The 27,574-nt window shown below is 40.9% G+C and overlaps 1 protein-coding gene and 1 pseudogene across 1 annotated transcript; both read left to right on the plus strand.

The window, feature by feature from the left end:
• The first annotated feature begins 868 nt into the window (after positions 1-868).
• Positions 869-1,793, plus strand: LOC105505300 (annotated as a pseudogene).
• A 13,865-nt stretch (positions 1,794-15,658) lies between these two features.
• Positions 15,659-20,380, plus strand: NHLH2 (nescient helix loop helix 2). The gene is made up of 3 exons (XM_011933091.1): positions 15,659-15,841; positions 16,245-16,573; positions 18,390-20,380. Exon 3 carries the CDS (start codon positions 18,398-18,400, stop codon positions 18,803-18,805), a length of 408 nt encoding a protein of 135 aa, XP_011788481.1. The 5' UTR covers positions 15,659-15,841; positions 16,245-16,573; positions 18,390-18,397; the 3' UTR covers positions 18,806-20,380.
• Positions 20,381-27,574: the final 7,194 nt, after the last annotated feature.

Raw genomic sequence — 27,574 nt, forward strand, 5'->3', positions numbered from 1 at the left:
TATCAAAAACTATCTTCAATGTAAACATTGAAATTCCTCAATTAAAAGCTATAGACTGGCTGCATAGATCAAAAAACAAAAAAGACACAACTATATGCTGCCTAAAAACTTACTTCACATGTAAAGACACACATAGATTGAAAGAAAAGGAATAGACAAAAATATTCCACACAAACAGAAGCCAAAAACATGCTTCTGTAACTATACTTATATCAGACAAAATAGACTTAAAGTCATAAAACATAAAAAGGGACAAAAAAGGTCATTATAAAATGATAAAGGGATCAATTAAGCAAGAGGATATAGCAATTGTAAATATATATGTACCTAACACTGCAGTACCCAGGTATATAAAACCAATATTGTTAGAGCTAAAGAGAGAGACTCCAAAATACTAATAGTTGGGGACTTCAACATCTCACTTTCATCATTGCACAGATCTAGACAGAAAAGCAGCAAAGAAACATCATACTCAATCTGCACTAGAGACTAACTGAACCTAACGGGCATTTACAAGACATTTCATCCAACAGCTGCAGAATGCACTCATCAACAAATGGAACATTCTCCAGGATAAGCCATATATTAAACCACAAGACAAGTCTTAACAAATTTTTAAAAATCAGAATCATAACAAGTATCTTCTCAGCCCACAATGGAAAAAAACTGAAAATCAGTAACAAGAGGAACTTTGGAAACTGTACAAATACATGGAAATTAAACAACACACTCCTAACAATTGGGTCAATAAAGATATTCAGAAGGAAATAAAAAAATTTCGTGAGGCAAATGAAAATGGAAACAGGTCCTTTCTGCCCATGGATGCCGCCGAGGAAGCATTGTTAAAGTCTCTCATTCCCCTGCCATCATGTCTAAGTCAGAGTCTCCTAAAGAGTCCTAACAGCTGAGGAAGCTCTTCATTGGAGGGTTGAGCTTTGAAACAACCGAGGAGAGCCTGAGGAGCCATTTTGAGCAATGGGGAATTCAAGGGCCAAGTGTTAATGAAAGATCTAAACACCAAGCGCTCCAGGGGCTTTGGGTTTGTCACATATGCCACTGTGGAGGAGGTGGATGCAGCCATGAATGCAAGGCCACACAAAGTGGATGGAAGAGTTGTGGAACCAAAGAGAGCTGTCTCAAGAGAAGATTCTCAAAGATCAGGTGCCCACTTAACTGTGAAAAAGATATTGGTTGGTGGCATTAAAGAAGACACTGAAGAATATCACCTAAGAGATTATTTTGAACAGTGTGGAAAAATGGAAGTGATTGAAATAATGACTGACTGAGGCAGTGGCAAGAAAAGGGGCTTTGCCTTTGTAACCTTTGACGACCATGACTCCGTGGATAACACTGTCATTCAGAAATACTGTACTGTGAATGGCCACAACAGTGAAGTTAGGAAAGCTCTGTCAAAGCAAGAGATGGCTAGTGTTTCATTCAGCCAAAGAGGTTGAAGTGATTCTGGAAACTTTGGTGGTGGTCATGGAGGTGGTTTTTGGAATGACAACTTTGGTCACGGAGGAAACTTCAGTGGTTGTGGTGGCAGCAGTGGGGATGGCTGTAATGGATTTGGTAATGACGGAAGCAGTTTTGAAGGTGGTGGAAGCTATAATGATTTTGGCAATTACAACAATCAGTCTTCAAATTTTGGACCCATGAAGGGAGGAGACTTTGGAGGCGGAAGCTCTGGCCCCTATGGTGGTGGAGGCCAATACTTTGCCAAACTGTGAAACCAAGTTGGCTATGGTGGTTCCAGTAGCAGCAGCAGCTACGGCAGAGGCGGAAGATTTTAATTACTGTCAGGAAACAAATCTTAGCACGAGAGGAGTGGCAGAGAAGTGACAGAGAAGCTACAGGTTACAATAGATTTGTGAACTCAGCCAAGCATAGTGGTGGCAGGGCCTAGCTGCTATAAAGAAGACGTGTTTGAGACAAATACTCATGTGTATGGGCAAAAAACTTGAGGAGGACTGTATTTGTGATTAATTGTATAACAGGTTATTTTCGTTTCTGTTTTGTGTAAAGTGTAAAGCATTCCAACAAAGGGTTTTAATGTAGTTTTTATTTTTTATTTTATTTTATTTTTTTGAGACGGAGTCTCTGTCGCTTGGACTGGAGTGTAGTGGCACGATCTTGCCTCACTGCAAGCTCCACCTCCTGGGTTCACGCCATTCTCCTGCCTCAGCCTCCCGAGTAGCTGGAACTACAGGTGCCTGCCACCACGCCTGGCTAATTTTTTGTATTTTTAGTAGAGACAGGGTTTCACTGTGTTAGCCAGGATGGTCTCCATCTCCTGACCTCATGATCAACAGAATAAAAGACAAAAACCATATGATCATCTCAATAGATGCAAAAAATCATTTTATAAAATTCAACATGTCTTCATGGTTAAAAATTCTCAACAATTAGGCACTAAAGGAACATACTTCATCACAATAAGGCCATATATGACAAATCCACAGCTAACATCATATTAAATGAGGAAAAGCTAAAAGCCTATTCTCTAAGAACTGGAACAAAAGAAGGATGTCCACCTTTCACCATTCTTATTCAACATAGTACTGGAAGTCTTGTCAAAGCAATCAAAAAACAGAAAAATAAAAGGCATCTAAGTTAGAAAAGAGGAAGTCAAATTATCTTCCTTTGGAAATGACATAATCTTATATCACGAAAAACCTGAAGACTCCACCAAAAAACTCTTAGAACTGATAAACAGATTCAGTACAGTTGTAGGATACAAAATCAACATACAGAAATCAGTGGTGTTTCTATACACCAATAACAAGCTAGCCAAAAAAGAAATCAAAAAAGCAAACCCACTTACAATAGCTACAAAAAATAAAATACCTAGAAATGAATTTAATGAAGGATATGAAAGACCTCTACAACAAAAACCACTGATGAAAGAGATTGAACAAACAAATGGAAAGACATCCCATGCTCATGGATCAGAAGAATTACTATTGTTAAAATGGCCATACTATCTAAAATAATCTATAGATTTAATGCATTCCCTATCAAAATACCAGTGACATTCTTCACATATACAGAAAAGAATTCTAAAATTCTAAAATTCTAACATTCTAAAAACAAAAGACCTCAAATAGCCAAAGCAATCCTAAGCAAAAAGAACAAAGCTGGAAGCATCATACTACCTTACTTCAAAATATACTACAAAGCTATAGTAACCCAAACAGCAAAGTATTAGTATAAAAATCAATACATAGGCCAATGGAACAGAACAGAGAACCCAGAAATAAATCCACATATTTACAGCCAATTGATTTTTGATTAAGGTGCCAAGAACATACACTGGGGAAAGAACACCTTCTTCAATAAATGATGCTGGAGAAACTGGATATCCATATACAGAAGGATGAAACTAGACCCTATCTCTCACCATATACAAAAGTCAGCTTAAAATGGATTAAAGACTTAAAGATAAGATCCAAAAGAAAAAACAGGGGAAATTCTATAGGACATTGAACTAGGTGAAGATTTTCTGGATGATCCTTTATTTTTAATTTTTAAAAATTTTTTAGACCTGGGGTCTCCTCTGTTGTCCAGGCTGGAGTGCAGTGGCATGATCATGGCTCATTGCAGCCTTAAGTTCCTGGGCTCAGGTGATCCTTCCACCTCAGACTCCTGAGTAGATGAGACTACAGGTGTACACCACCATGCTCAGCTAATTCTTTTTATTTTTTTAGAGACAGGGTCTCACTATGTTGCACAGGCTGGTCTCAAACTCCTGTCCTCAAATGATCTTCCCACCTCAGGCTCCTGAGCCACTAAGATAACAGGCATGAGTCACCATGCCCTGCTGTAACTAAGACTTTAAAAGCATAGGCAACAAAAACAAAAATAGACAAATAAGACTATACTAAGCTAAAAGTGTTCTGCACTGCAAAGGAAACAATTGATAAAGAGACAATCTGTACAATGGGAGAAAACATTTGCAAACTATTCATCTGACAAGGAACTGATATCCAGAATATACAAGGAACTCAAACAACTCAACAGCAACAAAACAAAACAAAACAAAAGCCAGTAATCTCATTAAAAAGCAGGCAACAGGTGTGAACAGACATTTCTCATAAGAAGAAATACAAACAGCCTACAGGCATGTGGAAAAATGTTCAACGTTGCCAATCATTAGGGAAATGCAAATCAAAACCACAATCAGATATCATCTCACCCCAGTTAGAACGGTTATTGTAAAAAAGACAAAAAATAACAAGTGCTGGTGATGATGTGGAAAAAAGGGAATCTTATATGCTGTTGGTAAAAAATGTCAATTAGTACAGCCATTATGGAAAACAGCATGGAGGTTTCTCAAAATATTAAAATTGAACAACCATGTGATCCAGTAATGCCACTACTGGGAATGTATTCAAAAGAAATCAGTATATCAAAGGAATACCTGCACCTCCATGTTTATTTCAGCACTATTCAGAATAGCAAAGATACGGAATCATCCTAAGTGTCCATGAATAAATAAAGAAAATGCGGTATATATATACCATGGAATACTATCCAACCACAAAAAGAATAAAAGCCTGTAATTTGCAGTAACATGGATGGAACTGGAGGACATTATGTTAAGAGAAACAAACCAGGCACAGAAAGACAGTTATTGCATGTTCTCACTGCATATGTGGGAACCTCCATGCATCTCATGGACATAGAGATTAGAATGATGGTTACCAGAGGCTGGGAAAAGGTAGAGGTATGAAAAGAGGTTGGTTAATGGATAAAAACATACAGTTAGAGAGAAGGAATAAGTGCAAGCATTTGATAGCACAGTAGGACGACTATAGTTACTAATAACTTATTGCCTATTTCAAAACGTCTGGCAGGGAAGATTTGAAATGTTACCAACACAAAGAAATGATAAATATTTGAAGTGATGGATATTCTAAACACCCTGACTTGATCATTACACATTATATGCATGTATCAAAGTATCACACGTACCCCATGAATATGTACAGTTATTGTGTATCAATTAAATCAGGAAGAAAAGACTATGGGTGTAGCAGGTATACAGAAAGTAACTGGTAGGTCTTTGTGGCCAGACACAAAACACCATACACTTCCCTCCCCAGACTCTTTTCTCATGTGAAGCAAAAACTTTAAACTTCTGGAAGAGTGGCAGCAAAGACTGTTGCCTAAAGCCTAGGAAAAGATGCATTATGGAGAGGGGTTAGTGGTATAAGAAAAGGCTATCTCTGGGGAGACACACAAAATCATCTTGGACCTAACATCTCAAACTGATATAAGGCAGAGATTTTCTACCACTAGGAAAGGTGAAGAAAACTCTTGTTCAAGATCAACTATTATAAATACAAAGCAGAATTTGGCTGCCACAAGACGGAGCAGCAGGAATGCAGAGAGAGGCCCAATTTTAGAGGCCCTCCCTAAGACATAGACTGGAGTAGAACAACAGATAAACCCATTTACCCTGAACACAAAGCTGGCAAAAAGTAACAAGCAAAAGTAGTCTAAGACTGGGGATGGGGAAAATCCATGGTGAAAGATCTTCCCTGTGGTACAGGCATTCAGGAAAGCTGAAAGCTGATGGTAGAGCAATAAACCTGAGAGAAGACGCTGGTATAGCAGTGTCCACTCTAAGCACAAGGCAAAGGCAGCCCACCAATGGAAGAATTAGGAACCTGTGGTGCAATCATGGTAACCATAGCAACAACAAAACCTAAACCCAGCTCAACTCCTGACAGATTGAGTCAATTCTCCACATTAATGGCCTTACACAAGAAGAGTCATTCTCATCTTCCATTGTTAACAATATTTACCCCATTCTCTACTATTCATGCAAGGTCTGGCATTTGCTCAAAAATTATGTACACCCGCGCGCGCGCGCACACACACACACATACATATACACTACCTACTATCAAGAAACAATGATGTCAACATCCAATACCCAGATGTTGAAACTAGCATACAGGAATTTTACAATAACTGTGATTAATATGTGAAAGGATATAGTAGAAAAGGTAGCATTTATAAAAGATGGGGAATTTCTCCCATCTTTTTGAGAAGAAAAAACATGTATAAAAGGTAAGGAATTTCTCCCATCTTTTTCAGAAGAAGAAGCATGTATAAAAGATAGGGAATTTCTCCCATCTTTTTCAGAAGAAGACATCTTTCTTCTGAAATTTCCCATCTTTTATACATGCAACCTTTTCTACTATATCCTTTCACATATTAATCACAGTTATTGTAAAGTTCCTGTATGCTAGTTTCAACATCTGGGTATTGCTAGAAATTAAAAACTTAATATTGGCCAGGTGTGGTGGCTCATGCCTGTAATCCCAGCACTTTGGGAGGCTGAGGCAGGAGGATCATCTGAGGTCAGGAGTTCGAGACCAGCCTGGCCAACATAGTGAAACCCCTTCTCAACTAAAACAAAATTAGCTTGGTGTGGTGGTGGGTGACTGTAATCCCAGCTACCTGGGAGGCTGAGGCACGGATGCTTGAACCCAAGAGGTGGAAGTTGCGGTGTGAGCTGAGTCACGCCATTGCACTCCCTCCTGGGCAACAAGAACGAAACTCCATCTCAAAACAAACAAACAAACAAACAACAAAAAAAAAACCCAAACAAACAAAAAAACAAAAACAAAACTAATAGTTGAGATAAAATTGCTTTCAATATACTCCTTAGTAGAAGTATGAACCCAGCTGGAAAGAATCAGTTAACTTGAAGATCTGTCAACAGAAATTACCCAAACAAAAATACAAAAAGAGAGAAGAAGAGTGGGAGAATAAAATCAGAACAGGGCATTCATATCAAACATAATAATGTACATATGATTGGAGTCCCAGAAGGATAAGAGAAAGAAAATGGGGAAGAAGAGATATTTGGAGACATAATGAATGGCCAAGAATTTTCCAAAAATAGTGAATGACAGTAAATCACAGATCCAAGCTCAAACAACCCCTAAAGGATATACACCAAACAAACAAAGAAAACCTTACACATACCTAGACACATCATAATGAACTTGCTAAAAATCTAAAATAAACAGAAAATTTTGAAGGCAGCTGGGGAAAAATGGTGGGGAACACATTATATACAGCAAAACAAAAAGAATACTTAGTGTAGACTTTTCATCAGAAACCATACAAGCCAAAAAAGAAATGAAGCGACATTTTTAAAGTACTGAAGGAAAAAATAAAAACAACTGTCAACTTAGAGTTCTATACACAAAATTTTTTGAAAATGAAAGCAAAGACACTTTCATAAAAACAATAGGTGAGAAAATTCAGTGACAGCTTACTTGCTTTGTAATAATTGTTAAAGTTCTTCAGGCAGAAGGATTACGTTACCAGATAGAAATTTGGATCTACACAATCAAATGAAGAGCTCTGGGAAGGATAAATGAATACTATTTAACAATAAAAAGGAATCAGCTAACTAATACATAACAGCATGGATGAATTTCAACATAGCAACTGACTAAAAAAAGGCAGACAAAGCCAAAGCATATTGTATAGTCAATATATAAAATTCTAAAAACACGAAATAATGTCTAGTGACAGAAAGTAGATCAGTGGTTTCCTATGGGCTTAGGAAACATACACTCACCATACAATCCAACAATTTTTATTCTTGGTTATTTACCCAGAAGAACTGAATGCATGTGCCCTCATAATGTCTGTATAAGGACTGTTGTACCAAATTTATTAGCTATATTCTTAATATCCCAAAACTAGAAACCACCCAAATGTCTATTAGTTTGTGAATGGATAAACAAATTGTGCTACAGGTATACAATGCAATACTACTCAGTAATAAAAAATAATAAAATACTGATACATGCAACAACATGGATGAATAGTAAAAAAAAAAAAAAACAACTTTATACTAAGTAAAAGAAACCAGGCTGGAAAGTCTATACTTTCTATACTAAGCAATTCTATTTTTATGACATTCTGGAAAAGATAAAACTATAGGAACGGAAATCAGATCTGTGGTTGTCTGAGGGTGGATATAGATAAAAGGATTGGCTACTAAAAGGTACAGGAAACTTGTCAGGGTAATGGAAATGTTCTGTGTTTTGAGGGTGTTGTTTACATGAGTGTATACGTTTGTGGAATTTGTAAAACAGGACATCTCTTGAAGGATGAGTTTTACTGTATATAAATTATACTTCAGCAAACTGATTTTAAAAATTAAGCATCCAAAATAGGAAAACAAATCTCTCAAATTTTTCAGTGATGTTTAAAATCATGCCACACTCAATCCAGTACTTTTCAACATTTCACTAAATATAAAGATAAACATTGAGAAACCTCTCTTAAAGTTTCTTATTTTATAGCAAAAGCCAAACTGTTGGGGAAATAACTGAAATAATATTCAGAACCAAGTAGAGTGATAAACTAAAATCCTTTCTCATATTGACAGATTCCATTGATAGACACTTGGGAAACATTCCTGAACATTCCTGAAAATTTGAAGAAATAAGTATTATATCAATTTATGCAGTGTTGTAATTATGTCAGTTTGTTGTTTATGTGGATTAAAAAACAGCAGCTATTTCTAACGTGTTTGAGCGTGTGGTACTTTACAGATTCTATCTCAGAATCTTCTGAAATACATAAAGAACTCTTTTTAAGGGGGTATAAATGGAAAAATGTATGGGAGCAGATACATTCACAACTGAAAGGATCTTTAATAGAAAGAATAATTTATGGAAAAATTATGGAAGTGTAACCACTGAGGAAAAGGCTGCTTTAACTCAAATATATATAAACAGCCTGGAGTCAGAGAGACCATCACAAACAAAATTTATTCGCTAAGTAATTGCTCTGCAAGAAATGTGCATACTTTGAAGCCGAAGTATACAAGATGTACCCATGTAGTTAGTTTTAGAAATATGAGTCTTTTAAAATATTATAGAATCTTTACAATAAATGAAACGGGAAAATACCATAAAATTCTAGTGTTCCACAGTGAAAAATGCTGTTTGGCAAGTGGTAAAGTACGTAAAGAGTACTTAAAGAGTTGCTCAAATTTAAGGTAAGTGTTTCAAAGTTGTTTTTTATGACAATGTCAGTGGTATGCTACCAGCAGATTAAAAAAAAGAGTGCACATGCAATGTGTCTCTTTATGTGCATATTTTAAAATGAATTAAATGACAACTTTAAAAAACATTGTACAATGGTGAAGGCATTTTGAAGAGATCTAATTTAGAAATTTTTCCATTGTTATGTGATTTTTGCTACCCCAAATAATGAAAATGTGACATATGTTAAAATTTATTATCTGAACAATTGAAACACTTGGAAACATAGATTTCTAGGTTGTTAAAATTTTTTCCAAATCAAGAGTTTTATGCATTTTAAACACATTGTTAAAAGAAAAACTAATTCACATTAGAAAGAGACTTACTGTCCAAATTTCAATAAAACTTTGGAAAATTTCATAGATAAGAAAGAAAAATGAGAATGATAATTTAGTTAACAAAATCAGCGATTAAATTCTGTTAGACTTTTGATTTTTTTTCTTATAGCACATACTTTATTGTTTCATAAGAAAATAAATGATCTCCCACAACGATGTGTGTATGTCTGAATGGATTGGGGGATTGGAAATATTCTTTTATTAATATATGTTTAGTGAAAATAAATAGCTCTCAAATTATGTCCTATCACTTATGGTGTTTATATCAATGCTAAAATATTTTTGTCACAACAGAGTTTCTATTTTGTCCCCTGTAATTATTACTAATGGGATAATATTGGCTTATATAAAATAAATTGAAATTTTACTTTAATTTTTAAAAGTTGGGAATGGTTATCCACCACAGATACCAGCTCACTAGCAAAAGGAGTGGACCATAGATTAATACAGAGCAAACTAGGGATACCATTGTCTATCTTTAACCTCTGATTGTGTTGACTCCTACCACGGTTCAGGTCACATAGATGGCAAGTTTTCAAAAGTACTACTACAACTGGTGGTAGTGTCTTCTATTCCTTTAGAGAAAGCAAACAAATAAAAAATTATAAAAACCCTTACCATTTAAGATATAATCAATGACAATAAAGAAAAATATTTACTAGATAGAATAATAAATAGAGTAATACAGTGAAAATAGGAATTGTTGGGGCTCAGAAAATAACTCAAAGTATGGCATTTTGGCATCCTGAGTACTTTGAACAAAAGATGATTGAAAATCCCTTAAAAGCAAGTCTCTCTCTGAACTTCTCACGCCTTCCTTTCTCCTTGCTCCCTTTTCTTCCCCAAAGGTAAGCCATAGAAACTAGAATTTCTCTTCCCCAAGGTGGATCATAGAAACTAGAACCCCTCTCTCCAAAGCCAGTCATACAACCTAGAAATAGTATTCTAACATTCTCCCATTTTTTTTGTATAAGAGCTGGCCATGAAGAAATTCTCTGACCTACTCTGTCTGCAAGTAGATTATAAGACCCTCATTCTAGAAGGGGTCTTGCCCTGTCCCTGGAAAAAGGAATGCCACACAGAGAGGCCAAGAAGAATCTTGACACACAGGCTTTCCTGGTTTCCTCATTCAGTCTGTTGCTGTAAGATCATTTCCTTTTTGTCCAGTCACATTTCTGCATGGCTATCCACTCTGCATCAAATCTAGGCATAAAAATGGATAGTTTTCCTTTGGATCTTTGGGTCTTCATTCTGAAGACTCCTGTGTCATGTAAAACTCTGATTACATAAATATGTTATGCTTTTCATGTTAACCTGTCTTTTGTTAAAGGAGTGTCAACTGTGACCATTATGATGGGTGAGAAAAGACATCATGCCCTTTACCCACTACAGTGATATACATATCACGTGATATGTCTTCTGAATTTTCTAATAGCTTTATTGAGATACACTTAACATACCATAGTTGGTATACAGCTCAATGTTTTTTAGTGTATTTACAGAGTTGTGAAATCATCACCAAAATCTAATTTTAGAATATTTCCATCATCCCAAGATGAAACTCTGTGCTGATTAGCTGTCACTCCCTGGCCCCTTTCTTTCCCCCATCTTATCTCTGTACAGCCATTAATCTACTCTCTGTTTCTATAGCTTTGCTTATTCTGTACCTTTCCATATGAATGGAGTCATGCAACATGTGATCTTTGTGTCTGGCTTCTTTCACTCAGCATGATGTTATTGAGGTTCATCCCTGTTGTCTCACGTAATAGTACTTTGTTTCTTTTTCTTGCCAAATAGTAGTCTATTGTACGGTTATATCACATTCTGTTTAGCCATCCATCAGTTGGTGGACCTTTGGGTTGTTTCCACTTTTTCTTATTTGTTTTTAAAATTGACAGACAAAAATTGTATACATTTATGATGTACAATGTGATGTGTCAATATATGTTTACATTGTGGAATGATTAAATCAAGCTAATTCACATATCCATCACTTCACATGCTTATCATATTTTGTGATAACATCTGAATTTTTGTATTACATCTTTTTCTGCTATATTAGCCAAAAACCAGATTCTAAATAAATTGAGCTTAAAACCAGATGATCAAATCATTATCTCAATGGGTTAAACAATGAGTCTAACAAAATTAAGCTTATTGCTCTCAGAAGTTCTACATTATCAATAATACCTTATGCTGTTAATTAGTTTTTGTGCTGTTAATAAATAAAATGAATTATTTTACAAATATTATTTTTGTTTATCATATATTTAATAATAAATATAAATATTTAAATTTATAAATATATTGATAAATATTTATACATTTAAAAATAAATATTATTTTTATCATATCTTTACATATATCTTTTTGTGTATCTTTACAATTATATGATATACTAGTACATGTACAAAGCTTATACATGTACTACTGTACTAGTATAAAATTATATAGTTATAATCGGGTATATATATATATACTCAATATGTATGCCCCACATTTTTATCTATGGGGTACAACATTTTAAAAAATAGATTGGAAATAGCTGTCTAATAAAATTAACAAATAATATAAAGCCCCTTTAGTCCAACAGTATCTGGCAAAGTACTAGATGAGCAGTAAGTATTTAAACTACACTGACACTGTATCAGTCCATTCTCAGGCTGGTATAAGAACATACCTGAGACTGGGTAATTTATAAAGGAAAGATCTTTAATTGACTCACAGTTCCTCAGGGCTAAGGAGGCCTCAGGAAACTTATAATCACAATGGAAGGGGAAGCAAACATGTCCTTCTTCACAAGGCAGCAGGAGAGAGAAGAATGAGAGACTACCAAAGGGGGAAGCCCCCTATAAAACCATCAGATCTCGTGATAACTTACTCTTTATCACGAGAATAGCATTCAGTTACCTCCCACCTGAGAATTATGGGAAATACAATTCCAGTTAAGATTTGGGTGGAGACACAGCCAAACCATATCACTCACTAACCACCCCTGAATGCAAAGGTGGCAATTTATCTAAGTTTTGTGTGTATGTATGTTTCTCCCTTGCCATATGCCATATTCATAGGTGAATAGTTCTGTGTGAGTATATCTGTGTAGAATACAATGACCACAGAAACGTAGTACTTTGTGTTTGAGAGTGTGGTTTCTGAATTTAGACCACCTGAATCTCTATCTTAGCTCCATAATTTATTAGCTATATGACCTTGAGTAGATTGCCATCTTTTCCATGTCCTAGTTTTCTTATACACAAAATTGGGACAACAGTACCTATCTACCTCATAGGTTTGTGGTGAAGGTTAAATAAGTTAATATGAGCAAAGTCACTGTACCTAGGTCTGACACATGGAAAATGCTCATTGTAGTTTGGCCACCAGAGCTATAGACACACACACACACACACACACACACACACGTGGGTGAGTATATCTGGATATGTTTATTTTTCTATGTCAATCTATATCTGGTCCTCAATATGTATTTATACTGAATAATAACAATAGTAATGATAGCTGATATTTACTGAACATGAGTTCTAGGCATTAGTTTAAGCACTTTACGTAGATTATCTTGTTCACCTTCAGAAAAAAAAAAACATGACATAACAACATTTTGTAGCATACTTTGATTATTCCCATTTTACAGATTAGAAAACTAAGGTCCAAAAAGTTTAAGTAACTTACAACTAAATTCACACAGGTAGCATATGACAGAGCCACAAAGTCTGACTTTTTAAGCCACTACTTATCACCTCCCCATTCATTTAATAATATTATTTAATGTTACTCTTATAGTTTATAGTATCATAATTTGTATGGTGCTTAGTATTTTATGAAATATTTTCAAATACATTGGGTCTCATAGCAAGCCTGTGAAATGAGAAGTGAAGTATTATTATTCTCATTTTTATAAGAAAGCAAACTGATAGAACTGAACCATGGGTGTCCTTTGGTGGAAGAGTTTCCGTGTTACAAATATCCAGGGTACCTCTGTACATAAGGAGTCACAGCATGAATGAACTGAGTACCTATAATGTGTCAAGCTCAGACACTAGTGCTGGGGATATAAACTACAGACCTCCCCTGGAAGCATCATAGCCTAGGGAGAGACCAGTGTGGTAACCAAGAACCAAGAATCATGGTACACAATATGTAGTCTCTAAGGGAGACATGAAAGGAGTGTTTATGGAGCACAGAAGGAGGGGCCATCTGTGCCAGGGAGGTCTTAGAAAAGGCAAAGGGATGGGGGAGGGGGAGGCTTTCCTGGAAGAAAGAATGCATGGGTGTGAATGTGAATCCATGTTTGTGTCTATGACAGTGTGGCTAGGCATAATGAAGTATGGATCTGAGTGTGTACCTGTTTATACAGGCTTACTCCTGTAAGTATTAATTTTTGTGTATGCTGGCTGCTGGTGTAGAATGAGTAAGCCTGAACATAAAAGAGAATTTGTCTGGTATCACACACATCACAGCAGAATTGGACCTGCCCTGATATGCACACCCCATCATGACCCCCCAACACCAGGGGAACCAGAGATGCTGGTCCTTTCCCACTGTAGCAGCTGCCCACTCTAGAGCTATGGTGATTAGACTCACAAGTTTTTCCAATCCATCAGTCTGGGTGTGTGGTGGTCTAATAGAGCCAGCCAGTTTGTATGAGTAAGGGGGGGGGGGAAGAGGGAGGAGGTACAGGTATCTGTGGGTGTACATCTGTGTGCACACTTCTGGTTGTGTGTGAATGCTTAGCATTGGCTCTTCCTAATTAGAGTGAGGAAACCTCCTTTCTCCCTTCATCGTCACCACCTTGGGGTGTTTATCCACTCACCTGTTTCCATTGCCACCTGTATGGGGCCGGCTTCTGTCTTCACTTTAACGTTCTGGGGATATCTAAAATATAGCTCTGTGCTGGGGTTAGGCAGAAGCAAGGCTGGGGAGTGCTGGTGCCCTTATTTGGTGGAGGCACTCCCTCCTTTCCCCCACCCCTGCCCCATTCTGGTCCAGGAATCTCTCAAAGGAGCAAAAATGTGGGCAAAGGCAAGTAGTACTTGTGGAAGCCATGAAAAACCCAGAGGGTCACTCCCAGGGGTGGGCTGCTCAGTGTGCCTCCCCTGGTGATAAAATCTGCTTTTAGGGCAAAAGTAAGGAAGGCAAGTGAGGACTCCTCTCTCCACAAATGTTCCCCAGGAATTGGGGAGGTGGGAGTAAGGCTATAATGCTCTTTATTTCTTTAAGCTTCTATGATCAAAACAAGCCAAAATAATCACAAATAATATGTAATTGATATTAACTATGAGTATCTTTATAAAATGGCAAAATAATTGAACTAGGTTTTTTTTTATTATAAAGTATATAAATTCAGGGCCATGGGATCATGTAAGGCAAAGGCATTATGTACTGGAATACACTGGTAATTTGTGTTTACACCTTAGCACAAGCACTGCCACACAGTTAAAATATTAGCACATTAAGATGGGCAAGAAAGAAGTGCAATAATCAACACATGTAGCATGTCATATTTCAGCTTGAATGAATAAGTGGGTGGAGAGAAAAACAAACATGTACAGAAAAGTAGAATGATCTCACATTCGTGGTCCTTGAACATGTGGATTCTCTTTCCGGTTCCACCAATGGCTTAATCTATTGAAAGCTTCTTACCATCTATTGATAAGTTAGTCTATAGCAGATCATTTCTCAAAAATATTAATATGCTTAATCAAACCTTACTGAAGTATTTTTTTAAATGTAAATGATCTCTAATAAATGTTAGCTGTTGCATGTCTAAATATATTTATTGCAGCATCTTATATAGTATATATTTCCTTGTTCTGGACACAAATATTTTTCTAAACATTAAGGGAAAGTGATGGCTTTGTAATATGCCAGGGGAATTTTTTCATAGTCAATATATTGTTTATTTGCACTTAAATATTTCATCAATAATCTGGAAAAGAGAAATAGCCTGACTATGGCTAGAGACTGTTCAGAGGCTAAGATTTCTATCATGAACTGCTTTCAACTGTTATATTTTATGGCACAGATTCAGTGGGAATCTGATCTGCTAAAATATTTGGGCTGTGAAAACTCCCACACTGTGACAGATGTCAAGTCCAATTAAGTGACTCATGTCCAGGTTTCTGTCCAATAGGATTTCCCATTAAATATCAATTTAGGGGAAAAAAATTCCATCCCCCTTCCTAAGCCTTTATCTCTTCCACCATCTCCAGGCTGAATCAATTGGTACCAGGAGAGCCCAGAAGCCACACACGCATCTCTGCCTCTTTGCCCTGGCTCTCCCACCCTCTTCCCGTCTTTCTCTGCTTCCTTGTCACTGTTACTCCTCCAGGAGACGTTTACTTTTCACCAACCTTTCTCCAAGCATCTCCAAGCCACTGACTATATATATTTTGCTACAAGGTAAAGAGAGGAGGGGGTGGGGATGGGGGATACAACCAAACCTTGAAAGACTTTGAAACTGGAAAATAGGTGTCTATTTATACAACATACAAGTAAATGAGGGAAGAGGAAGAGGCAACCTTAGCTCTGAGTTACAGTATTGTGTTCCTGGGAACTGGGGAGATATCAACTGAACAAAGCCTTATCTCAAAAAAAAAAAAAAATCACTTCTGAGCAAGATCACATCTCTGTCCTGCACTTCCCAGTTTCTGCTCAGCCGTATTAAGGGAAGGAAAGGCGTCCGATAGGAGCGGAATCTTATCTTAACCATCTTTCTTATTGATTATTCGCGCTATTAGAAAGTGGAGGAATCAGCCCTTTGATGTGATTGTGTTTATCTCTGTATCTCTTTTGTTATTTTTAGAGACCTAGAAGAGGAAAAAAGGCACGAGACTTTTCAACACATCGTTTAAAAAAATCAACAACGAATTTCTTGAAATGTTTGAGAACAATTAAAAGGAAAAAGCGTTTTTCAAAAAATCTATCAACTAAGTGAACAATCATTCATATCGTCTACATCCTGTGATATTATCGTCCCTCGCTGCGGACACCAGCGAGATGACAGCTGCTTTTTCATTTTTGAATGTAATAAATATTTGCTGCTTTTAATATTTTCCGGAATCTCCCCTCGCTATTCCCTGGCATTTTAACTCTAAAGATTGGAGAACAGATTATCAAAAAGGCTTTTGCAAGGTAAGACTCCTTTAAATAATTTTTTTCAGCTTGAAATAAGTTAGATTATTCGCAGGTCATTCCATAGTTAAAGAGATAAAGCGCATACACGACATACTATTTATGAATATTTTTAAAGATCTGGAGGAGAATTTAACATACTTTGAGGGCAACCCAGGAACTTTTTACCAGAACTACAACTATTTAATGCTTATTGTGATTTTCCATTACTGGCCTATTTATTTCTGCCCTTTCAAGCTGACTGTGTAGATGCAAGTTGTTCTACTCATAAACATACCCGAGAAAAGCCCGTAGGGAGTCACAGGCAGTTCACTGGGAGCATTTGTTTTTATTTTGCCGTAGAGGACCTGATTTCCTCGCAGGGAAATTAAAGCTGTTTTGGCCCAATTCGCTCCTCAGCAAGTTCGGTGCTGGGAACCGATCACGCATCCCCTTGCTTTTGTTTCTCTAAAAGCAAACCCTCCTATATGTCGCCGACGCGATTTCCCCCGCGCCTAGCGTCGCTTTGGCTGCCCACGCCGGGGCCCGGAGTTCGCAGCCGGGTCCTCACTCCCGACGCCCGGGGGGCGGTGCGTGCAGCCCCCGCAGGGGCCTTTCTCCTCCTACCGCGCCCTTTCTCGAAGCCCGAATTCCCCCGAAGCCCAGCGGTTCCGAGTGGCCCCCTCCCAGAAGGCGCGCAGTCGGGGCCGATGCTCCAGGCGCCCCGGAGAAGCCTGGCCAGGTGGCATTTCCAAGAGGGCACAGTTAGAGGAAGGCTAAGCACCGACATGCCCAGACTTAGCCAGGCCACCCGGCGACAGCTGCGGGCTACCGAGCTCCGGTTCCGGGAGCGCCCGAACTTTGCCGGCAGAGATGCAGCTCCCGCCAGGACAGTATGCTTGGCACCCGCTCGTCCCCGCTCGCCCTGCCCCGGGCCCTTCCCTTCTCTTTCCTTTCCTCTGCATCCTTTCCTCCCTTAGCGGGCCGGCTGCCGGCATTTTCCCGCAAGGTGGTCGCCAGACTGCCGGGCGCATTGTCTGATCCCACGTCGCCGTGTCCCTAGGTCCCTTATGTGTGTGGCTGTCTGCGTGACAGATGGTGCTCCGGGAGCCTGCGAGGCCATCGGAGTCAATTTTCTTTTGAAAGGCTCCGCCACGTTTATTTAGTCATTTCTTTACGATTTCGGAGAAGCGCGAGGGGTCCAAGAAGGCTTCCCGCCCCCAGCCGCTGGCTCTCCGCTTGCGCTACGGGATGGAGGTTCCCGACAGCCCGCACCCCAGCGCCGGGCACCCCCGGCGCAGCCCCAGACCAGCGCCAGGCCCTCGGGCGCCGCGGCTGCCCGGTTGCTTCGCCAGAGGCCCTCGGGGCGAGAAGCGCACTCCGCGTGACACCGCCCCCATGAAAACCTAGATGTATTCGTTGTTCGGAATCACTCGTTTGTCTGGGAAGGGGACGAAGGGAGAGAGACGGAATAGCGCGGTTGGCATTTGGCCGGAAGAGGCACAAAAACCCAGTAGCGACCCCATAGGCCTGCGGTCGTCCCCCAGGCCCCGGGCCACAGGCGCGTCGTGGCCGTCGGCAAGTCGAGGTGTCGGGTCCAGAATGCGGCCTGGGTCAACCGCGCCCCCACCGGCTCCCGCGCCATGGGGACGCGCGGGGCTCGCGCCCTCGGGCCAGATCCTCTCGGCGCCCTCCAGCGTCGCGCGCCGGCCTGCTGTGGGGAGGGGGCCCTGGCCGCGCGTCCGCTGGGAGGGCCGGCGTGGTAGGCCTCGGCCGCCATCCTTCCAGCAAAAGACCCTGATTTCTTTTACTGATTAATTTTCCGACCCCTCCTCAGCCTCCAAAATGATGCTGAGTCCGGACCAAGCCGCAGATTCGGACCATCCCAGCTCGGCGCACTCGGATCCGGAGTCCCTGGGCGGCACGGACACCAAAGTGCTGGGCAGCGTGTCGGACCTGGAGCCGGTGGAGGAGGCCGAGGGCGACGGCAAGGGCGGCAGCCGGGCCGCGCTCTACCCGCACCCGCAGCAGCTGAGCCGCGAGGAGAAGCGCCGCCGCCGGCGCGCCACCGCCAAGTACCGCTCGGCCCACGCCACCCGCGAGCGCATCCGCGTGGAAGCCTTCAACTTGGCCTTCGCCGAGCTCCGCAAATTGCTGCCCACGCTGCCCCCGGACAAGAAGCTCTCCAAGATCGAGATCTTGCGCCTGGCCATCTGCTACATCTCCTATCTCAACCATGTCCTGGACGTGTAGGGCGGGGTGCGCCGCAGGGGACCGCCTGTCCGGGTGTCCGCGAAACGCGACGGATCCGGGTGGCCGCCGCTGGGGTGGCGGAGGCTGCGGTGGTCCAGCGAGATGGCCGCCTCGAGAGACTCGGGCCAGGGAAGAAGCTCGCTACCTGTTCTTTCTGGTCAGCAGGGCAACGAGAGAAGGTTTCCGACGCAGGCAGGTGGGGTTGTCTGGCGAGCCCGGGGGCTCGCAGGGGGGATTTTTCAGGCCAGGAGAACCTCGTGGAGACACCGAGATGTGCCACCTCTGGGGCTCCCCAAGGGTTGTTGCTGGAGACTTTGAGTTCTCCTATGTTCATCCGCCACAAATCTTAATGTGTTGAAAGAATGAGGGCAGAAGTTCAGAGTATGCAGGCTTATAACTTTAGGCTATCTGGAATTTTTCTAATGGACAAATCACCAAACACTGGGGAGGAGAGAGGAGGGATCTCGCCCATAGAGATGGAAGGCATAGAAAGGTGCGACAGGAAACTTTCCTTTCTGTTGTGAAAATAAAGGTTATATTAGAATCCAAATAAACCCTGAATATTTAGTAAGGTTAAAAAGACAAATTGAGAACAATTAGACACACTGTGGGAGGGTTTGAGCTTGGTGAGATTTTGTCTCCAAGATATGACACCAAGGTAGACAGGAAAATCCATATTTAAATGGAAAATTTAATATCTGATTGCTTTTGCAGGCGAAGTGCCCCTTTATATATCCAAAAACATCTATTTGTGACCTTAAACATGTGGACCCATAGGTGCAGTTAGAAAAAGACAACCTATTTTTATTTATGTTAGAAGGAGTAGAGTATTTTTTTCAAGACATTTATTTTTCAGAGTGGTGATACTTTTACTTTGGATACTCTGTGCCAATTTATTTATAGTCAAGTGTTTACACATTTTCCTGTGGAATAATTATGTCTAACTTTTTACGTGTTTGTTGAGATTATACTGTGGTCTTTCTTTCTGCTCTAATTATATTGCACTTGTATAACAAATTTCCCAGTTCTCCCCGTTTCTAAACATATTTTATATATTAAGATGTTTGTTCTTGAAAGGTTCTTTTGTTGTGAGATCAGCAACACTAGCACTTCACTATTATAGTTTTTTAAAAAGTGTGTTATTCTTATCTGTAGTTATGTCTGAGAAGTCCTTTACAAGCTGTTTATAAGGAGAGTAGCTTCTTTGTGTGTGTGATGTTTGTGCGTGTGATGAATTTAGGAAATTAAGTTATTTTCCTAAAAAAAAAAAGAAAAAAATAATTCAGAACTACTTTCCTCTGTGACACCAAAAAGAAAAGTCTATAACCTGAAAATGTTTCATGTTCTCTGCTGTGAAACTCTTAAAACAAGGAGTGTATTTTAGAGACAAGGGAAAAAAACCACATCTGCTATCCAAAGATTTTAGTCTTTTTCAGGGTTTTTTTGTGTCTCTGTTGCTTTATATAATGCAATATTTTGTAGTGAAAATAGATATAATCTGGTTTCTATCTGACGAGTTTTTCATATCTCATGAATGGTGCGCTGTTTTGCATATAAATAAAGGTATCAAATAAAGTCCTCTCTTTTATTTTAAGCACACTGTCTAAAAATAATGGACATGTTAGCTGAGCATGAAATATCTTAATGGACTCAATTCCTTAGAAAGAAACTGGTAAACACAACAAAATCTTAACATCAGCATATTTATGTAGTGAAATATTTGATGCTCAAATTTGGACGTGGATCAGTCCCATAAATAGATGCCCTACATATGATGGTGACATAGATCATTCTACTCTCAATGAGGAAAATAAGTACAGTGTTTATATAAAATGTTACTTGAATTGTGGATTCTTTGCCTCTAAAAGAAAACTTAGTAATTCTCTAACCCAGCCTCTTCAAATTAGAGTTGGGAAACTGAGGCCCAAGGAGTGACCTGCACTAAGACATATAGCTATTTAATGGCAGTGAGAAGAAGGTCCCTGATACGATGACTCTCAATCCTCATGGCACTTATTAAGAACAAGGTGTCTATTACTATTGTAATACTCAAACATCTAATCAGTACACAGATACAAGACAGGGCACCTGCAAACAATAAAAAAAAAAAATTAAGCGCTGGACCAACCTTGAGATACGAAGAATGACATCTGCAAAAACCTGTGGCTAGTATAAAAATGCGAAATATATTGCTTACAAACAGAAGACATAAATGACTTAAAAACTATATGTACATATGCATATATAGAATATTATGAACTGTGAGTCTATATCACACCAAGTTTCAGAGTAAATGCAGTTAGATGGATGCTAGGCCTTATGCATATAAAATGTCTGTGGGATTGCTGGTATTCTTCACTTTTCACCTAGGTGTCTTGTTGTCAGCTTCACAGATACCTACTAGGTAGGACCTCATCCTCTCCCTTATATGAAGGTGTGTAGTAGGAAAGTACTTCCTAGTGTGTGAAAAAGAACAGCACCTTCCGTTGCCTTGTATCTGGACAATGTCCTGGTCACTAGAGCAACCTGCAAAACACATGAGCACCTGTAGGCCTTCTCACCTCTAGGGAGTGTGGAGGGGTAACTACTCCTAGTTCTTCTAGCACTACTCTATTATACAAGAGAATAATTAGCCCTGCTCCTGTGCCAAGGGTATGAAGTCAACTTCTTATCTCTGGAAACCTTCCAAGTGCCTCTCTTTCCCAGTTTAGGGGCCCAGCTTCCAACTGACCAACACAGTCCTCCCATTCACCTGTAGGAGGAACCTATTGATACACTCCCCTAGACAAAAGGCCCTTGCTTTGGAATTTGGACAAAGGGCAGCATCCCTTCCTAGCTACACAGTCCGTGTGATTCCAGGAGAGGATCTTCACAATGTCATTTCAAATCCAAAGCTGCTGAGCACCCTCCAGGAGAGACAAGCATGGTGGCAGTCTGCTAGACCAGAGGGTGACTGACACATCCCCTGAGTGTAGCGCAGACACAGTGATTATTCACCCATCCGTGAGGTCTCGATTCTTCTTTGAATGATGATGGTGAGCATTCATTCTTACATTCAACCGTTGTTTATTGAGGACCCACTGTGTGCCAGGCATTGTTCTAAATGTTGAAAATAGAGTAACACATGAGACAAAGTCTACTGGAGAAAAGCAGTATGCTGAAGCAAAAAAAATTAATTTTAGATAATGCTAAATGCTATGAAGAAAAATAAAGCAGGGCAAAGAATAGAGAATGGGGTCTGGACGTGCTGGTGCTGGGTAGCATTTTAGAGAGGGCTGTTGGAGAAAGCCTCTCTGAGGAGATACTGTGGTACCCTTGGCCCAGAGACTTAGGCCTGCTGGACCAGCTTCTACAGTTGCCGCTACTGGCACTGCCTTTTCTTTTCTCATCCTGTTAAAATGTTCTGAGTGCTCATGCTACCAAAACAGCCTGTGCAGGTCACTCACCTTTCCGCAGCTGGCCCCAACCTGTCCTTTACCCCGAGCTTGGTCTTTCCCCAAACAGACCCAGAACCACATATCTTCCTGCTGTCCCTTCGCCTTCTTCTCTCTGCCTGCAGCCACTCAACAACTTGCCAGGCCATTGCTGCTCCCCAGAAAGCATAGCCCCAGCTGGCCCAGCAGACAAGGCTGCCTGTGCTGAATATTTCTCAACCCAAATGGCCTTCCCCTCACTTCTACCACTGCCCAAAAACTTCCGGAGAACAAGCGCAAAAGTATTGGGCAAAACAACCTTCCTCTCAAGGAAGAGGGGAAGAGGAGGGGCAGTGTATGATGGGATGGAATGGTAAAGGAAGGGCCAACTGAGGAGAGAGGAATGGGTAAGGAGGGAAATGAGACTGGGTGGGGGTGGGGAACTCTGGAGGGAATACTCGCTTCCCGTAGGAATGCTGTTTGGGGGGCTCCCTCCAGTGGCCCTGTCCCATGAACACATGTCACCAGACCACTATGACGAGGTAAGTAGGCAGAGCCAGTCTCTGTGATGCTGTGATTTATCCATCTCTCCTCGCTGCTGTCTCTGGCTGCCAGTTTTCTTGCTGATGTTTGGGGTGGAGAGAATTTAGCGGGAGAAGAGGGTCAACTTAAGAGCATGCACAGTCAATACCCTTTTCCATACTTTGATGTGCTATCTCATTTATCAGTATTAGTAGTAGAAATAATAGCTAATGTGGGTTGAGTGTGTACTATATGCTTACTAAAGTGCTTCCCAAGCATTATCTCCTGTAATTCTCACACTCACCCAGTGAAGTAGGTACTTTTATTGTCTCCATTTAACAGATAAGGAATTTGAGGCTGAAAGAAATTAGATGGCTTGCCCCGTGCCAAGAAGCCATGTTTACCAGTTTATCAAAGTGCCTGCCCCTGCCCATCATACTCGAGAGTTGTCCTTTTATAGAGGGGTAGCTGTGCCAAGCACACACCCTCCCTTTGGCCCCTGCACTGCATCTCTCCATCCATGTGCCTAAGGAAAGCGTCAGCTCATGCGATGCCTAAGGAGTGCTGCATCTGCAGTGCACACGGCTGCCCAACCAAGGGGACCAGTGGGGGCCAAAACCAAGCCTGTGCTCTGTATGCCAAGTCAAGCATGTGCCCTGGCTTGAAAGTGAACTATCTGGAGGAAGGGGAGCATTTTTCTACTTTGCAAGAAAACACTATAGGATAATGGTGGCCCTGTGACAGCTCCCCTGCCAGGGCACTGTCATTCACCACCACATGGGTGAGGCTGGCTCCATCCACACTCCTCTGCACTTTCCAGCCCATTTTCACGCTGCTTCTAGACCTATTTTTAAAAATTAGCATGCCATTCTCCTTTGTGAATGTCCATTTGATTTTTTTAATAAAATTCAAGTTCCTAATTTAGGCGTAGAAATGTTTCACAGTCTTGTTCCAGACCCTCACTAGTGACATCTTCAGCCACTCTCCAGAGATTAAATATTCCTGCCAAATTGGGTTTCCTCACTTCCCCAGAGAGGCCAAGTCTTTTTCTTTTATGACCTGGGCCTTTGCACTTACTTCCCCTTTACTCACAATGCTCTCCCTTAACCTATTTTTTACCCAGAAAATTCTGATGATTCCACTGTGACCCAACTCGGATCACATGTAACCACATGTAACGTCACAAAGCTTTCCTGTTTCTTTCAGAAGCATTAGCTGCTCCGTTCTCTGAGTCCCACATACATACATCATTATACCTGAATTCACCTGTTTTTCCCGTCTCCGTGTTTGTAACCCAAGACTCTGGAGCCAAGTTCAGGGCCTGGCTCCACTTATTGTAAGTGTATGACATTGCACATGTTACTATGTCTCCTAAAACCTCCACTTTCATCCATAAGATGGGATAATATATGTACCAATCTCAAATGCGTGTTATGAGGTTTCCATGGGATAATGTATAGTGCTTATCAGAATAGGAAAACATGGGAAGTGCTCAATAAATGTGAGCTATTTTTATTACCTTTGTATTTATGATATGCACAGGAATTAATATAGGATGAGCTAAAACCAGTTTTAATTCATTAATATATTAATGATTTGTGGTTTCCACCAACTGTATCCATCTGCATATGATACAATACTCAACAGTCAGCCAGAAATCATCCATCTTGTAAGACAGGAAACCTAAGTAAGTTAATAGTGATCCATGGAATACACCACATGCACACATGTAGAGTTATCTACAGATCTGAAAGCCCCACTAGACTCATGATAAAGGCCCAGTCTACGCCTTTTCTCTTTTACCTTGGTTTTTCTCATAGCAAGAATGCTGTGATAAGCACTCTAGCAGACTGGTCAGGAGCACCAACTCTGACAAAGCATGCCCTGTGTTCAATTCTCCACTCTTCTACTAACTGGCTGTGGCCTTGAACCAATTACTTAATTCTGTGCCTCAGTTTTTCCACCTGTAAAATAGGGAAAATATAGTACCTAGCCAGTAGCATTGTTAGGAGGATTAATTAAGTTAATCCATGTAAAGTACTTAGAACATGTCTTGTGCTTGTAAAGAGCTCAATAGCGCTCACTATATTAGCATTTATGGCAGGCAACCTTTTTAACAATGAATTAAACAGTTTAATTATTCTTGAGATAACAGAGACAGAAACTGTTGGAATTTCCTGCTTCATTTCAGTAAGTATTTCCAGGTCAGGAGGGAGTACTTCATCTCCTTGCTGATCATTCCAGCAAGGTATCAGAAAAAGGGAAGATTTCAGGAGGCTCTTGAATCAGGAGAAAGGTGGTGTGATTGGTAGATATGTATACAGGGGCAGGTCCTCTTAGGATCCCCTGGGGTTAGGATGGAATAACTGAAAATAAAAGGCCACTGGAGTCACTCTTCCAGAGAGGCACAGAGGATCATTGACCAAAGACAAAAAAACTTTCTCCAGAGATGTCTCTGTGGAGCAATAGCTGGTGCATCGACAAAACGTAACCAGGGCTGGAGATGGTTCTCTGAGGGACATGAGGTGACTTGTGCTAGAGGGTGGAGCTCTGCAAAAGGGGGTGGTGGCCTTAGTTCAGGTGGGATTCGACTTCCTGGTGAGTAAAAATCAATTGGCACAAATTTTCTGAGCAATTACATTTTAGAAAACACTCTTATGGAAAAATGTTAAAACATCTCCAAAAGCCAAGAGAATAGTGAGATGGATTCAAATATATGCAACACCAATAAGTACATTTCATTTATTTTCTTACCCTGTCTTTCTCACTACCCCTTAAGACTTTTTGAAGCAAATCCCAAACATCGCATCATTCCATCCCTGAAGACATCAGTAAGTATCTCTTAAAAGATAAGTACTCTTTTTTCTTTTAACAACAAATATACCATTGTCACAGTAAAACAAACAGTATTTCCTTAAAATCACCTGTGAGCACTTGCATATTTGAGGGGACTTTCACAGCGGATCTAACCCACCTTCTCTGATGACTTTTCTCCTTCTATCTTAAAATTTTACCCCTTGTCCTCCTTAATTTTGGCAATTGCTCGTACACACACGTTGGAGGTGAGTGCCTGCTCATCCCCCTCTGCCTGACCTATCATGGGTGAGCAGGCCTGAAAACTGGCCCTCTGAGCACAGAAGCCTTTCCACGCCCAAAGCTGCCCTGCAGGGTGTGCTGGGGTAGCTGACAGCTGGGTGCTGGCTAAATACAGCCACAGGTAAAGGGGAAGCTATAAGGGACCGCTGGAACATTTAGAGTGGATATGTTGCCAGAGCCCGATTTAGACAGATTTTAAAGATTAAATAAAAATCAGGTGGACTCTTTCAGCCATTGGTCAGGCACTAAAGTCAGGAGGGAACTTTGGAGTGAGGACCTCCTAGACCTCCCGGGCAGCAGCAGCCTGGAAGCCTGAGGGTCATTTACAACTGGCCAATGCCCCTCTTTGAGGTCTGTTGTGTATTCTGTGTCTGTGAGTCCCACAGGCCCATGGTAGAGAGGGCTCAGCTGACCTGAGTGGTTAAGTGACTTGCTCACAGTTTCAACATCCTGCAGGGCAGAGCCACCTAGAAGCCTTTCACACCAATCCTGTGCTCCTTCCACACATAGACCCCACACTGTCTACCCTGGGCTGCAGCTTAGGGACTAATAATAACATCAGCAAAAACTGAACAGGCATAGCATTTACCCTGTGCGAGGCACTGTCCATTATTAGCTCACTGAATCCTCTAAAATTCAGTGAAGTAGAAGGTGTTGCTATTCCTAAATTATAGACGAGGACACTGAGACACAAAGTTAGGTGATATGCCCTAGGTCACATTGCTAGTTAGGATTGAAATGGGAAAACGAGTCTCTAAGGCAGCACAATTAAAAAGCAAATACTTTGGCAAAAGGAAAAAATATGTAAGTTTTCTTTGGTGTGAAAAGAAAAATAAACGACAGCAATTGAAAGTGAGAACAGCTTTTCCCTTAAGCAGCGTGGGCCCTGGACTAGAAATTGGCCCTGCTCAGTGGACTTGTCCTCTGACACCACTCGGAGAGTCCGAAACTTCACAGAGACTGTAAAGGAGCAGGAGAGGGAGGCTCCGTGTGGGCTGGTTCTGCGTGTGTCCGGAGAAGGCTCTGTGCTGACATCACGCCTTATATAAGCTCTGGATCAGGCTTCCGGGAGGAGATCCAGATGAGTCACTTTTACCAGAGGATCCTGACCAGGATGCTTAGACTTTGGGAAATACTCAGAAAGGCGTAGTGGTTAGTGTCCTTGCATAATTCCTACTGAATGGAGAAAGAAATGAGTGTCCTTCTTAATTTAGGCTAGATATGGGCACTAAAGGCCTTACACAAAGAAAGTTATCCCCTCCGGGATCTCACACCCATCTTCGGCCGGAGCCGTCAACACAGCCGCACACCTCCATCGCCGCCTTCTTTATACCTGGTTCTGGTTCCTAACCTCGCTGTCAACACAGCCTAACGCCAGGCACTTGGTGTTATTGTGAGGTGGTGTGAGTGGAAGGAGCTATCACTTGCTGCAATAGTAGCTAACTCTTAATTTTTTAAAAAAGTGTAAATCTGAGACTGAAAGTTGTGGGTGACGTTTAGTGTGAAGTTCGGGCGTCCCTGGACGGGCTAGGTGTGTGGTGGGCAGCGTCTGCCTCGCCAGCCGCGCTCCTCTCCGAGTCGGATCTGCATGTGGGCCGGGATTTGTCTTTGGCTTCTTGTCTGGTTTGGGATGAGACCCTCGCGTCCCAGGGGAGGGGGGCAGGTGTTGCTCCAGTCGAGCGAATGGAACCAAATTACAGGCCCGTCTGTCACCTCCTCTGGGAGAAGGTGGGGGAGG

The sequence above is a fragment of the Colobus angolensis genome, unplaced genomic scaffold, assembly GCF_000951035.1.
Source record: "Colobus angolensis palliatus isolate OR3802 unplaced genomic scaffold, Cang.pa_1.0 Scaffold124, whole genome shotgun sequence".
NCBI lineage: Eukaryota > Metazoa > Chordata > Mammalia > Primates > Cercopithecidae > Colobus > Colobus angolensis.